This window comes from Panthera leo, chromosome B1 (genome assembly GCF_018350215.1).
Source record: "Panthera leo isolate Ple1 chromosome B1, P.leo_Ple1_pat1.1, whole genome shotgun sequence".
NCBI lineage: Eukaryota > Metazoa > Chordata > Mammalia > Carnivora > Felidae > Panthera > Panthera leo.
In genome coordinates this window covers 21,400,683-21,416,670 of record NC_056682.1, presented here as the reverse complement: position 1 = coordinate 21,416,670, position 15,988 = coordinate 21,400,683, and the positions used below count along the sequence as shown (strand labels likewise).

The window sequence follows — 15,988 nt, the reverse complement described above, 5'->3', positions numbered from 1 at the left end:
TGTTTTCTTTTTCTCAGGAAAAAAAAAAAAAATTGGTACCAGAAAATATATCTGTAGCAGTATGAATGTTCTCGGTAGATGTTTTTAGAATATACCTAGCACAGGGTGGTAAGTGGGGCCCCGGAAACTCACTGGATATTTGATTCTTGATCACTTTCTTTGTCAGCTTCAAGAGATATTCAGGAAAAAAAATGAAAAGAGAGAAACTAAAGGAGATGAAGAAAAGCGTGCAATGCTGGTAAGAATAATTTATGGTAGTTTCAGGTGGGCCTTCTAGCTGAGAGTCGTTTTATTCATGCTGAGACACAAGAACTACAGTTGGTAACTTTACAGCTATCCCTTGCAGGAAAGCTTCCTAAAGTTCTTACGTAGGAAAACTGCTTCAGATTTCTATGCATCTGTATCAATATTATCTTAAATATTGATATTAAACATCTGTGTCCATAATCACATGCATTTTTTCATTTTCATCCATATTGTTGTTTTCCATGAGATTTGAAGGGTATATCATATAATAGATGAATACAGATCATTATGCATGAAAAAATTTAAAGGTGAATTGCAAAGATTTAATTCTACATGTGAGTGGCTTTAGTGGCACTGTAACAATATGGATGTTGAAGCAAAACCAAGGAAATAATATATTTTTTTGAGTTCTTAGAAATAAGAGATTCTTCTGGGGTGAGTAAGGTTTTCAACTTACTCTGAAGGTAGAGTTAAGCAGCCTTTGCCTCCATTTCCCTACCAGTCTTCTTTCTGTTTGTCCCAAGTATTTCCGCCCGACAGTATCCCAGGCTCACATAATACAAATAACAAACAGGTGCTGAGATCTTACTCTCAGGGACTGTGCTGGATGCTTGTCGGCCCACCAGTTAAATTAGTTATCTTATTATCTGTAATTATGGCAAGCTAAGATTTGAGTCCATGGTTGGGCAGCTCCACATCTGTACTTTAACCATTATAGCCTATTTCTTCGTCTGGTCCTTAGATAGCAGAAACACAGTTTTGTTGAGATGTAAGTGATGATTGTTTCATTTTAAATTAGTGGCCCTGTGCAGCAGCTTAGTTGGTCTACCTACAGAGCTGCAACATTTTTTATTATTCTCATTGCTATAAGGATATATATCACGTTTTTTTTAAAAAACATGTATTATCTGTAGCAGATGGTGCCATATTTAATCCCAATAGATTGTGTGTTTATATTTAAATTAATAAAAGCAGATTATCAGGATTATGGAATACTTATTATTTCATAAGCTATTTGACTGTGATATAATTATCAGTTTTTGTTGAGTCACCCTCAGTATTCTAACTGACAAAGCTTATGGAAGACACAAAATCAAGAGCTGGTTATAATGTTACTCAGGTATTAAAAGGGGCATTACGAGTTCTCTAATTCAGGTCTCGTGATTTTCAAATTATAATTCATAAATCCCACGTGAATTAGCTCTATAATGCCATTTTTTTAGAGTATTAGCAATAACATGAGAGAACTAAATACCTTCGTAAATTTTATTTTCTGTAGATAATATATGGAAAGTGTAAGAAGTTATTTTAATTTTGATAGATTAGCTATATTTAACTGCATAAGCAAATTGTTAATAAAATATCATTTAGGAGGCTGAATTACGTTGATTAACCTTTTGCTATACCTCGGGAACAGAATAGGTCATATTTCAATGGACAGAAATTTAACTGGCTTTTTTTTTTTTCAGTATAGTTGAAACACAATGTTTACATTAGTTTCAAAAATTTAACAGTTTTGTTTATTTATTTATCTATACTGCTTTCAGAAAGGGCTTGTGAATCTTGCAAGGAAAACACAGTGCTGTTCTAATCATTAACATTTACTAAAATACGTAAGTCAAGTAACAAAGGGAGAGAGAAAAGGGAGCAATGACAGCAGACAAGCCACACTGGGAAAAGCTACATTGTCAGCACAAAGCTTGGCTCTGAGCTTTATTGCAGCCCAGGAATAGTAAATTTAATGCTGGTTTAATGAAAATAGTTCATAATAGTGATATAGTAAAACCTTATTAACTTTTATTAATTAGGGAAAGTCTATCCGAATTTGAAACTTAAGTTATATCAACATACCCTAAATTGTATAATTTTATATGCATATAGGTCAGTGAAGCTTCCTCTAGGAAATACATGGAGGAGACTTGTTTTAAAGAACAGATAAAAGTGACTTACAAGTAATATACTGTATAGCTTGTTTATATATAAGGAAACACTAAAGCTATTGATCTCCACAGATACTTCATAGGTATTTACCTTACAGAGTTTAATTAGTGCTCTTGAAATTTATTTGTATAATTTAGCCATCAGAACTATTTCTTAAAGCAATTCAGAAATAATCTTTAGACAGCCTCTGAACTAAATAAACAGCACTCTAAGACAGTACAGCTCTCTATGGTAATCTATTGTTAATAGATGCCACATTTTAAATAATGCAAATCTGAACTGGTAAGATTTTTGAATCTTTAAGCAATTGAAATTTAGCTTATAGTGAAAATACATTGATTACATTAGAGAGACAGTAGAGCACAGGCTCAGGAGCCAGATTTTCAGAGTTTGAGTATCAGCTCTGCCATTCATTATCTGCCTGACCTTGAACAGGTCCTTAGCCTCTGTGTGCCTCAGTTTCTTCATTTGTGCCATGGGGATAATAGGAGTAATGGCCACATGTGATTGTTATGGGGATCAAATGAGCTAAAACATGTCTCCGCTTAACCGTATATGAAATATACTAAATCCTCATGAAATAAAACTGTGCTGCGGGGGTCAAGAGGGAAACAACGTATCTTGAGACACTCTGTGCTATGTCCATTGTAAGTGTTGCTCCCATTTAGTCCTCATTACATTTCTGCAGGTAAGTGTCATACTGTTTTCCAGAGGAGGAAGCCATCTTAGAGAGCTTCATTGACTTGCCTCAGGTCATGGCGCTAAAAGGAGCAGAACACGATTCCACTGCAGGTGTCTCATACCATATCCACTGCCATGCTGCCACATCTAGAGTTTTCCCCTAATCCATATGGAATTGCTGAAGCATGTCAGTAAAACCGTGTACTTCAGAGGAGTGTTTTACTCAAAGCCATAGTTCTGTCAGAAAGTTAAAACGAAGATGGTTGAAATGAGCACAGATTCACTTAATATTTAATTGTATGAAATTTGAAAAACTTTGCTACTCATCTTTAACATTTATCCCACTTGTATTGTGTGTGTGCTCTATATAGAATGTAGCATAATGATTTGCCCTTCCTAATTGATTATTTTGTCGTCTTTTTCTTTTTTTCTTTTGCTATACTTGGGTTCATTCTGAAATGTGACACTTCATTTGGCCCTTTGTGCTCTATGTCAGCGTCTTCAACTTTATGGATACCATTCTCCTACTAATAGTGTATGTACAATACTTTAAATGTTCTTTATGTAAATATCCCTCACCTGTTGTACTTGATGATGTTATTTCTTTGTATCCAGCTATATCTACTATTGAAAATGTTGAGGAATTTATTGAATATAATAAGGTGCGGCCAAGCCAATTTTTTTTATTTCCTTCCTAGATTTATAAGAAGACTAAAATTTACAAAGCAGGTGTATATCTCTAACTTTAGATTAAAATAAGGGAAAGGTGAGTGAACAACTACCAAAAGCTCTGATAGAATAATCAAAATTTTATATTTTTCAGCAGTATTTGAAGAGTTAAATACAAATTATGGAGCAGATTCTCAGGCTATGCTCCTGCAGAACACAGGTATTTTAAGTACTAGATCTATCCATCTGATAATAGTCTTTCTCAGTTCTGATAAAGAGGAATATTAATAGATAGACTTTTCTTGGTCATCAGTATTTCTGTAAAATTTTTCTAAAATCTTGAATGCCTGCCTACGGCCTGTGGTCTGTACAAAAGTCTGGTATGATACTTGACATGTTTAATATATCATGTTATTTCTCGAAGAGGATTACCACTTTCAGACTCTTCTTTTCTTGAAAAAGTTGACAGTTCTGCAACGGATCTTCCAGATATGCTTATGCTCAGTTTTCTTCTCCTTTCCTTCCTCCTGGAAACTCAGAGCTTGTTGGTTAGCCCAGCTACTAACAACGGAGCATATAGGCCATGGCCCCTTTTGAATGTAAACATGCACAGTTCATTTAGTTTCCCCAAGGATCCTTAAGTCATTTAGAAGGATCCTTCAGTAAACAAAGTCCCCCTGAGAGAAGCCCCTGAGTTCAGGGTTACTGACTCCGTCTCCTGCTGAAAGTGTTAGAGTTACAGTGTGCAAAGCAGGCGTGCGGTCTCCTGTGTCGGAGACTTAGCCAGAATTCCAAACTATAAAAATTAACTCTGTTCTAGCTTTGAACATACACTGGAGGATGATTCAACATAAAATAAACCCACGGTATCTTGCTTCAGTCACAAGGAATGGACCTAGAATGGGTTGGAGAACAACCCAAGTCCATGGGACCCTTCTGACTACTTGTTTTGACACCTTACAAGTGTTTTAAATTTTTACTACAAAGTTCACTACTTTTTCCATTAAATACAGTTTTCCATTTTCTTGAAAATTTTAATGTTCCTCTGTTAATCATTTCAAAGCTTTGTAAGAATATATAAAATGAAAATCTCACAGATTATTTTTTTTAAGTTTGTTTATTTATTTTGAAAGAGAGTGAGTGAGAGAGCGGGGAAGGGCCGAGAGAGAGAGAATCCCAAGCAGGCTCCACACTGTCAGCGCAGAGCCCTATGTGGGGCTAGAACTCATGAACTGTGAGAACATGACGTGAGCCAAAACCAAGAACCAGACACTTAAACAACTGAGCCACCTAGGCGCCTCCATTTTTTTTTAAGTTTATTTATTTAAAGAGAACGAGTGAGAGAGCGGGGGGGGGGGGGGTGCAGACAGGTAAAGAGAGAGGAAAATCTCACAGATTATATGTACTGTGAAACTTAATAAATGTTAATACTTGTGACTTTATTACTTATTTTTCTAATCTCATGTGTCATTGAATGAGCCGTTTTTCCAACTGTGGCATTTTATATTTTTCCTTTAAACTCAAATGATTTTCATATAGATGATTTTCAGAGTACTCTTGTCAAAAGGAAATAGATACTAACATAGCTCTAGTTTAAACTACACATACAAATTGCAATCACTCAGACATTAGTTGAATAATATTGAGAAGTAGATTTAAATTGTCTATTTCATTTTTATTATGCTTGTGTATTTAATAAGAAAGCAAATATATGATTTTCATCTTATTGTAATATTTTAAATTTTTTTATCACATATTTTAACTGAAAATATTTTTTCCATCTAATAATATAAAATACATATTTTAAAGTGGTGTAACTTGGTGTCATTTTTATCCAGTCTTATTAAATGGATTACATAACTTTTTAACTCCCTTAGGTCTTAGTTGGTTATATAAACTGACTTTTTTTCCCCTCTGATAGAGCAGTTTTTGCTCAGAAAGGTATGATTATTTTCGAAACAATGCAAGCAAACAAGGAAAATGTGTTTACAATTAGAAAAAAAGGTCAGTTGGCCTGAAAATTTATATCAAACATCATTAATGCATGTAGTGCACAAATGTATTAGTACGATGTTATAAATTTACTGGCAGTTATGTGCTAGTTTCCAAAATTGCACATCAGCTGGAATGCTAAAGTGCACAGTGTGAGTATAGTTCATGGAGCTGAATACCGCCGGAGATCCTACCTCAGGAAGAAGTTGCTTCAGGAAAGGTGCAGGGACCCTCCTAACTTTGCCTATAGAGAGATTCTGTGGCCTCTGTAAGAGCCTCTTACAAAATTCAATCACCCTCACAGTAGATTCTGCCCGTGTTATGTCAGATTATTTCTTGCCATCCTATAAGGTTGAGCATACCCCTTTGTATCCAAGAAGATGGTTACCTTGTTGCCTTTTCTGTTGCAAACATCTGTGATTCTTTCCGCGTTTCTCATATATTCAGCTCTTGATTATCTGGCCACAGCAATGAACATAAATGTAAAAAACGAGAAAGAATAAATAGTGCAAAATCAAGTATAATTTACTTTGAAATACCCTATTTGATTTTTAAAAACTTTTTTAAAGATTGTTTTAATTACTCTGATTCCATTGTAGTCAGAAAATGCACCAGTTTTTATACAGTTTTTGACATGACTAAAACAATGTCTCTGTATTCTCCAATATGGGGTGCAGGGTTGTATTCTATGTAAGATCAAACATGTTAATATGTGTTTTAAACCTCTATCATTATTAATGTTTTTGTCAGCTTGCTCTGTCAATTATTATTTTAAATTATACATTACAGCGATAGACTTAATTTCTGCTTGTAGTTCTATTATTTTTAAATTTTATATATTTTGAAGCATTGTTACTGCCTCTCACAAGAATATAGATTTCTTACATCTTTTTAGTTAATTGAATTGTCTCTTTATATACTATCCCCAGATCTCTAGAAATGGTGGCTTTTTTTGCCTAAAAATCAATATGGTTGTCAAAATAAATATATCACCTCTAGTCTTATTAATATTTTGCATTATTTTCTATTTTTTTGAGCTTATTTATTTGTATTTTTGAGAGAGAAAGAGAGCACAAGCTGGGGAGGGGCAGAGAGAGAGAGAGAGAGAGGGGGAGAAACAAAATCTGAATCTGAAGCAGGCTCCAGACTCAGCTGTCAGCACAGAGCCCAACGTAGGGTTCGAATTCACAAACTGTGAGATCATGACCTGAGTCAAAGTCAGACGCTTAACTGACTGAGCCACCCTGGCGCCCCATATTTTGTTTTGTTTTCTGTTTTTTCCTGTAGTAATGATGAAGCTTTCCCTTAGTTTTAAAATATATTTTTTAGGTCAGGGATGCCTCAGTCATTTAAGCATCTGGCTCCTGATTTCGGCTCAGGTCATGATGTCACGGTTTGTGGGTTCAAGCCCCGCAGCGGGCTCTGTGCTGACAGCAAGGAACCTGCGTGTGATTCTGTCTCCCTCTCTCTCTGCCCCTCCCCCACTTGCTCTAACTCTCCCTCAAAATAAATAAAAACAAACTTAAAAAAATAATTTAAAAAATACAATATATTTTTTAGTTCAGAAACTTATGGCAAATAAAATGTAAATATAAAATAAATAATAATAATAAAAATATAACCCACAGATCAGTAAATAAAACATTGCCGTGCCCCCAAACACCCCTTCATAGGTCTTTCCTGTCACAATCCCTCCCCTTCCTCCGTAAGATAACCACAATCATGACTTTTATGTAAATCACTGCTTTGCCGTGTGGGTTTACCACCCACTTAATGCACCCTCAACAACGTGGTTTAGTTTTACCCATTTTTGTGCCTCGTATGAATGGGATCATATTACAGGAGTTTTTCTGTTTCTGCTTCTTTGACACGACAGATTGTTGGTGTCATCTACACTGTTGCATCCAGTCCTAGTTCACTCCCTTTTGTTGCTGTAAGCAGCACTCCTCGAACATTTTTGTTCTCGGGATCCCTTTACGTTGTTGAAAATCATAGAGGACCCGAAAGAGCTTTGGTTTATGTTGGTTGTATCCATACTTGCCCTATTAGAAATTAACACCGAGAAGTTTAAAAGTATTTATTAATCCATTTAAAAATAATAAACATAAACATTTTTTTAAAGTAACTTTAAAAACGTAGTGAGGAGAGTGGTATTTCACATTCTTCGCAAACCTGTGTAGTGTCTGGTCTAATAGAAGACAGCTGGTTTCTCGTGGCTGCTTCTGCGTTCAGTCTGCTGCAGTCGCATTGTTTTGGCAACAAATGCTATCATTCGTTTCCCTTGAAGTGACAGGCGTGCTTGGTTCAAAAAAATGTCTGCCAGATACCAAGGTCTGATTAACTGTAGTTTTTCTACCCACTGTTCTTTCAAGCAAAAATGACAGTGCCTAAAAAAAGTGACCAGTTCACCTTGCAACACAAACCCTTGCACACATGCTTTTTCTCAAGACAACCGCTGTGCTGGAGAACACAGAAGTGTTTTATGCTCCTAGTTTCATCCCAGTGAATATTAAAGAGACGTGTGCTCACAGGTGAATTTAAAAAATTGTATTTTATAACTATTAATATGCAAGTGCAGCAGATACATTCACAGCAAATACATTCTTAAGTGAAGTTTTTTTCATGTGAGTATATGGAACCGAAGAATGTCATGACTTTGGTCTTTGGTGCCAGTGCTGCTCTTGTACTAAGGCAGCGAGCAAGCAGGTCTCCCCACCATTGCTTTGGCACCATCAGTCTACACAGCAGCGGAGACAAATAATGTCTCTACAATGCTTGTAAGAGGACGTATCTACTTTGTGTTTTGTCCAGCTTTTTCAGTTATTAATGAGAAGGTTGGCTGTCATTAATGGAAGCCTAGTACATCTTTTTCAGTCTCTCTCCTTACATTTTGATGTGTCTTTTTTATTTTAAGTTTACTTATTTTTGAGAGAGAGAGAGAGAGGGAGGGAGGGGCAGAAAGAGAGAGACAGAGAGAGCATCCCATGCAGGCTGTGCCCTGTAAGCATGGAGCCCAATGTGGGCCTCAAACTCAGAAACCGTAAGGTCATTGTCTGAGCCCAAGTCAAGAGTCAGATGCTTAACTGACTGACCCACCCAGGTGCCCCTGATATGTCTTTTTTAAAAGCATATATTTTATGTATTTTATTGGTTCTTTTTTATGTGGGGTGATAATTTGTGCTTTTGAAAATTTCAGTCAATTTACATTACTGGGATTATTAATTTATTTAGATTTATTTTAGCCATTCCATATACTCTTCTCCTTTCTTACCTTTCTTTTGAATTAACTAAGGTTAATTTTTCCTCTTTATTTTCCTCTATATTAGTTTAAAAGACATTCACTATATTTCCTCTATTTTCACTATTTTTCCTCTTTATTTTCCTATATTAGTTGAGAAGACATTCACTATATTTCCATAAATATCCATAAGTATACTTATGGTAATGAAGACTTAGATATGCCATATCTTCACCTCTTCCCTAAAAAATAGTCTTAAAGTGCTTTGATATCTCCCATTCCCCTCCTGGCCTGGACACTTGAACTTGTACAAAGTTTGGTTTTTTGTCATTTTTTTAAATCCTTCAAATTAGGCTTCTGAAATATATACTGTCAGTGTTAGCTTAGAGTTACTTATATATCTGCCATTTATTAATCCCCTTTTTAATCTCATCCCCTCCTAAATCTGACAGTCTTAATCTCAGAAAGATTATCTTCAAGTGAGGGTCTCCCTGGAAATGTTTTTATTTTGCCCTTATTTTTTCCTAATTTTGTTGAGATATAATTGACATATAACACTGTATCAGTTTAATGTGTATGACATAATTGGATATATGTATACATTGCAAAGTGATTACCACAATAAGTTTAGTTGACCTCTGTCACTTCAGATTGTTACAAATTGTTTTCCTTGTACTGAGAACTACTCTCTTAGTAACTTCCATTATACAGTACAGTGTTATTAACTATAGTCACCATGTTGTACCTTACATCCCCAGGACTTATTTATCCTTATAACTAGAAGTTTATACCTTTTAAGCATCTACACACACACACACACACACACACACACACACACACACGTATATCTGTGCCCTTATTTGGAAAAATAACCTTACTAGATCTGTTGTATAGGTTGACATTTATTCTCAGCAAATTACGGTATCATTCCAGTTTCCTGGCTTCTTTTATTGAAATTGAAAGGTCAGTTCCGAGTCTAATTATTAGTTTGTAGTTAATCTTGTTTTCCTTTCTAGCTACTTTTAAAATTCTGTTTGCCTTTTGTATTCTACGATTTGACTACAGTATACCTTTTTGCCTTTATTTAGCATGAAATGTATTGGGCTTCTCAAATACAGGGATTGTATTTTTTCATCAATTCTTGAATATTCACCGCCAGTATCTCTCTGGATATGGTCTCTTTCCCATTTTCTCTATTACTGGTTTCTGGAACTTTTATAGATACTAATGTTCTCTTCTATGTCTCTTAACTACTCCTTAATAATTTGTCATATTTTTTTTCTTTTCATGTTGCGTTCTGTATAACTTATTCACCTTATATTCCAGTTCACTAATTTTCTCCTTAGGTATGTATAATATGATACTAAGTTTCAGTGGTTCCATCTTTAATGTCCAGAGGTTTTATTTGGTTCTTTTTTCTGATCAGCCAATTCATTTTCAGTAGTCTGTTCTTACTGGAAAGTCCTTTCAAATACAGCTTTATATTCTTTAAACTTACTAAACTTATTTTGTATTCCATACCTAATAATTTCAATATCTGAAGTCTGCAGGTTTTGTTCTATGGTTTGTTGTTTCTGCTGGGTCTCACTCACGGTGGTTTATGTTCTTTTGTGTTTAGTAATTTTGTATTTTGAGTACAGATTTGTTGGAATGTGTCTGTGGAGATTCTTTAAGGACTGGGTTAGGTGTGTGTTTTTTCCAGGAGGGCGTGTGTGTGTATTTGTATGTGTGTGGGTGCGGCTGTGGGTTATTCTGTGATACACTGGAGAGAACTGCAGTCCTATGTAACTTTATTTTTTTAAGTTTATTTATTTTTGAGAGAGAGAGAGAGTGAGAGAGCACAGGAGGGCAGAGAGAGAGGGAGAGAGAATCCCAAGCAGGTTGCACACTGTCAGTGTAGAGCCCTATGCGGGGCTCGAATTCCTAAACCGTGAGATCATGACCTGACCTGACATCAAGAGTCAGCCGCTTAACTGACTGAGCCACCCAGGTGCCCCAGTCCTATGTAACTTTAAATTATAATTCTTGGATAATAGTTTTTCAGGCCATAGTTGTCATAGTGGCCCAGATTATTTTTTATTTGTTTGCTTTTATTTTTCTATGTATATGTATGTTTTTGAGTATCACTAACAGTAAAGACAATTTACTGTCTGATTCCATGGGCTGCTGCTTTGTTTTTGTTTTTCCAGTTTGCCTAATCTCTAAGTATAACCTTTCTCAGATCCTAACTGTATATAGGTATTTGCCTATCTGCATGTGGACAACTTTAGGGAGCCATTATTCTGCTTACCACAATGGTATGTTCCCTTCTTGAAATCAGTCGTCTTTTTTACTAAATTGTTTTCTCTTCCTTCTGTCTTTCCTTTCTCCCTTCTTTTATTTATTTATTTCCTTCCGCCCTTCCTTCCATCCTTCCTTTTTTTCCTTCTGTCTTAGCCAATTCGTGTTGCTATAACAAAATACCTTAAACCGAGTGGCTTATAAAGAACAAACATTTCTCACAATTCTGGAAGCTGGGAAGTTTAAGATGATGTTGCTGACAGATTCAGTGTGGTAGCTGATGAGGGCCTACTTCATGGTTCATACATAGCACTTTCTCACTGGATCCTCAAGTGGTGGAAGGAGGCTAATGAACTCTCTCAGACCTCTTTTATAAGAGCACTAATCCCATTCATGAAGGCTCTGTCCTAGTGACCTAATCACCTCCCAGAGGCCCCACTTCCTCCTGATACTATCACCTTGGGAGTTAGTATTTCAACATAGGAATTTTCAGACCTTTGCTCCTTCCTTCCTTCTATCCTTTGTATCATTAATGTCATGGAATGCCTTCAGTAGGATGCTACTTTGGCTCATCCAAAAAGACAGAGGAAATTCTTGACCAAACTTCAAAGTTTAAGGAAGTTCTAATAACAGGCTCTAAATTAAGCAAAAAAAAAAAAAAAAAAAAAAAAAAATCAGTCTTAAAAAGTATAGTACATGTGGGTATCATTTTGCCTTTGCCATTCATTTTTTAAGTTCTTCTGAACTATGTCTTCTGTTACCTCTTTTAATAATTTCTACACCTAACAACATTCTAGTAAGGAGGCCTAAAGCTCATATAGTAATGAGACACTGAGAAGACTTCAAGAAGTCTTTGCAAATTTTCCCACATTTACATATCAGAGCATCATGATATCTATTTAAGAACCATCACAATGCTTAGTGAGTTATATTTGGGCATTTCCCCTCTCAGTATTTTCTTAGTCTGCATTGCATATATTCTGGTTTTGTATTTGCTTTGCCTTTCTTGCTATTAAAATCTAGGCTGATTTTCATTGCTACTTTAAACTTGTTTTAAATATTGTGTTATATTTTTCTGATATTAAAGTTTTCTACTAGTTTTGCATGTTCTGAAAATCTACCCTCGATTTCATCCCCCAAATTAATCCCTGAGTCATTATCAAAAATTAAATCCTGTCTCCTGAACATACACACCTATGACTGTGCCAAGAAAATCACTGATGTATTAGCTTTTACCCCCTCAGTACAAGGAATGACATATTAATATGAGGAATGACAATAATTGCTATAAGAATATTGTCCCTTTCCCCAGAAACTCTATAATCTAAAAGCCTATGGATAAAACAACATATATTGGCAGTTATAGCAATTCAGTTATATATTCTATCATAATTTAATCTTTGGAGCTAAATGTTGAGTGTGAAAGCTTTCTACAGGAGGGACCATTAAGCTGTTATGTTCTAAGTAAGATATTTTTATTGAAAAATATATTATCCTGATAGATAAATATACATTCTTAAAATATTTTAAAATATGGGTAGCAAAAAGAGGAAAATAAAACATATCCCAATCTCATCATTCAGAGATAATCAGTATGTTTGAATACATTTACGTCTTTTCTATGCTCAGAAAATGTAGAGATCCACATCAGTATAGTCTATCAAACTAATTGTATCCCTTAATATGTTATGAACGTCCTTCTGATGTCATCAGTGTTGGTGTGTGTGCCTGTGTGTGTGCATGTGCGTGAGTGGCGATGGTGACCAGTGTTGGAAGGAGAGAGGCATGGCTTCACAAAGTGAATCATTCCTGTTACCCTCCAAATAACAGGGTAGTAAGCCTTATTTTCTAGTTTGATAGGTTTAACAATCCCTTTCTTTACCATAACCTTCTCAGTTACAATAAAAAAATGTATCCATGTTGAAAATATTAAGATAATCTTTGCAGAGTACCTAATCTAGCTAACATTTACTGAGGTTCTACCATACTTATATAAAGACACGGACTTTGTTCTAAATTCAGCTGATTTTACTCACTTGGCTTATAATTGCTTAGTTACATTTTATTTTGTTACTAGAGGGGGTGATGAGCAGATCCTCTGGTATATTGCTGCATTTACACTGATGGTAATAAGTACCTCTATGTTTATATAAGTGATTTCTGCTAAATTATACATTATTATTAACATCTAAGATTCTATTAAAATATGAGCAGTAAGCAGTGTTTTTTTCCAATTAATAATGAAGTAGAGTTTAGTGTGTTGAAATAATTCCCAAATGCATTATGATTTTATTAATGGCACCAGACTTAAAAATTAACACACACAAAAATAAAAATCATCAGCCGCTCCTAAGTACACCAAGCAGCATTTTCTTCTCACAATAACCAGAATACCAAGCCTGAGCACCTGTGAAATCTTCCCTGATAAACCGTGCCAGAAACTGCGTGTAATTATGTTTGTTTACAGAGACCCAAGTTAAGCTTGTAGTTCTGCATTTTCATATGAAGATTAGACTGCATTTCTTACCGTTGGTATCCATCGCCTTCTTCAGTCTAGCCAGTACTGAGATAGAAGATTAGGAAGTCCCTCATCTATTCACAATAGACACAGCTACCAAATCCCTGAGTAACTTCAGGTGGTTTAACGTAAACTGGCATATTTATTCTGTATATGTTTTAGATTAGTTTCAGCTTTGTTCCTCTAAATATGAATGTGGTCATTTGACTCTTTGATGCACTGACACAATGTACACTAGCCAACAATAACTGATTTTTAAATTAAGTATCATTTTTATAGATCGCTACAAAATTACCAAAATATTCTCCAAATGAATTCACATAAGGTGTGAATAAAATGCTTATTTCACACTTTCTTAGAAGTTACGCATGTTTCGGTAGGCAGCATGGGGGAGGGCCGAGGAATGCGATTCTTTTTGACAAAGCCACATTGTACGTGGAAATAGTGGTTATATACCATTACACCTTTGAAAAAATACCCCGGGTTTACCAGCAATGTAATATAATACTGTTGTGCGCAGCAGAAAACAAAACAGGTAAGTTAATGTGTTTTCTTTTCAAGGTTGGCTAGAAGAGACTTAAAGTGTATAAATTATCATTCTTTGTGACTGTTCTTTAGATTTCAGATGTACTTCTTAAAACTTCTACAGGTACTTAAGACAGATGCTGAGGAACTGGTCTCCAGAAGCTATTGGGATACACTGAGACGTAATACAAGCCAAGCACTCTTTTCAGACCTCGCAGAGGTACAATTAAACCTCAAGCAGGACGTTGTACTATTTGCCGTTTTGTAAATCTGGTCTTCATTTCATTTCAGAGTTACAGTGATGAAACCAGCAATAATTTTATATTTTCCCTTTTCTCCAGTAAAGCAATAATTCCCGTGTCCGAACGGTATGTTCGAATATGTCTTCTGTGCTGGCAGTGGCTGCAAAGCCACCTATAGTGGTCTATATTAAATCAACTTGTGACTTTCCAACTTAATTAAAAAGAAATATTGCTCTTTTTAACTTAAGGCTCACTTTCAGGAAATTTGAAAGTACTATTTTATTGTTTCACTGAATCTTTTAACCTTATAATTTGCAATGTTACATGAAGGCTGAAACTTTTAACTTGGTAAAGGATAGCTAATGCTTTAGCGTATGGTAGATTTCAATATTAAATTTCCTAATATTAGCGTGTAGCTTACCAAGGGGGATAGAGGAGGTATGCTAGGAGAAGTCAGTCAAGGAAGGGAGGGATATTTTAACTTGACACTGTTCAGGATTGCCAGTGCATGGAAAATTAAAAAACGGACTGACGATTATTCATTATTGTTCTTGAATTCTCTAGAGACATGTACCTTATTGCTGCACTCAGGTGGGGTGCTCCCACCACCGACTCATTATGCTGCTGTTATTAGGGATTTTTCATTTGTTTTGTTTTGTTAGCGATTTGTCATTTTTAAAGATGGGCTATGTCTTTTACATTAACCACTATTTTATATTTTCTATTAATTTTTAAGAACTTTATTAGAAATGGCTGTCAGTCTTACCACAAAGAACTTTTCAGTAAACACTGAGATACATTTTTCATTATTTTTCTCTTTAAAGTTAGCTTCTCATTTCTTTTTCTAACTTTGACTTTTTTTTTTACATTTTTTTAATGTTTATTTCTTAAACAGAGAGAGTGAGACAGAGTGTGAGTTGGGGAGGGACAGAGAGGGAGGGAGACACAGAATCTGAAGCAGGTTCCACACTCTGAGTTGTCAGCACAGAGCCCAACATGGGGCTTGAACTCAAGGACTGCGAGATCATGACCTGAGCCAAAGTCGGACGCCCAACCGACTGAGCCACCCAGGCAGCCCTAAACTTTGACTTAAAAATTACACCTAAAAATCTGAAGACGTGAACAGGAATCCAGGTGTCACTTCTGTTACCCATATACAGTGTTACTCTGTTGGCACCCCTAGGCTAGGCAAACACTTGGCAATGTTAGTTTTGTCAGTTGTGCTCAATTTTAAAATACAAAAACATAAATAAAGCATTTTTCCCTTTCTCCAATTTACCTCTGATATGTAAATATGATGTAATTATAACCAGTAATTAACCCTTTAAAATTACCTTTTAATTTGAACCATTTTTAAGGCATAAAGTGGTAATTGATGTTCCATTTACAGGTATGTTAGAAGTACTTACTTCTGTAATCATTTGTGCAGGCATGTGGTAGTAAATGCCTGAAATAAGAGCAACTGGGGACATGAGCCATGGAGTCCCTACAGCCCAACTGGGACCTAGCTTCAAACTAACAGTCGTGTCCCTGCTCTCTTTCCATCAGACTGTCCACCTCTCAGCCTCCAGCCTGTCTTTAATCTAAGAAATTCCCACAGGTGGACACAATCTGCTAATTCGATGTTGAATTTAATCCAGATCTGGGGAGGTTTAA

At 35.6% G+C, this 15,988-nt stretch overlaps 1 protein-coding gene across 3 annotated transcripts in view; it reads left to right on the top strand.

The window, feature by feature from the left end:
- MICU3 (mitochondrial calcium uptake family member 3) overlaps positions 1-15,988 on the top strand; it is a 107,652-nt gene that overhangs the window by 71,411 nt on the left and 20,253 nt on the right. For 2 of the 3 annotated variants that reach the window (XM_042934398.1, XM_042934400.1), the window contains exons 7-9: positions 167-238; positions 3,365-3,403; positions 14,215-14,310. In XM_042934398.1, the coding sequence (XP_042790332.1) occupies positions 167-238; positions 3,365-3,403; positions 14,215-14,310 (207 nt within the window). The remainder of the gene's footprint in view (positions 1-166; positions 239-3,364; positions 3,404-14,214; positions 14,311-15,988) is intronic. The other variant, XM_042934399.1, reaches the window with a different exon arrangement.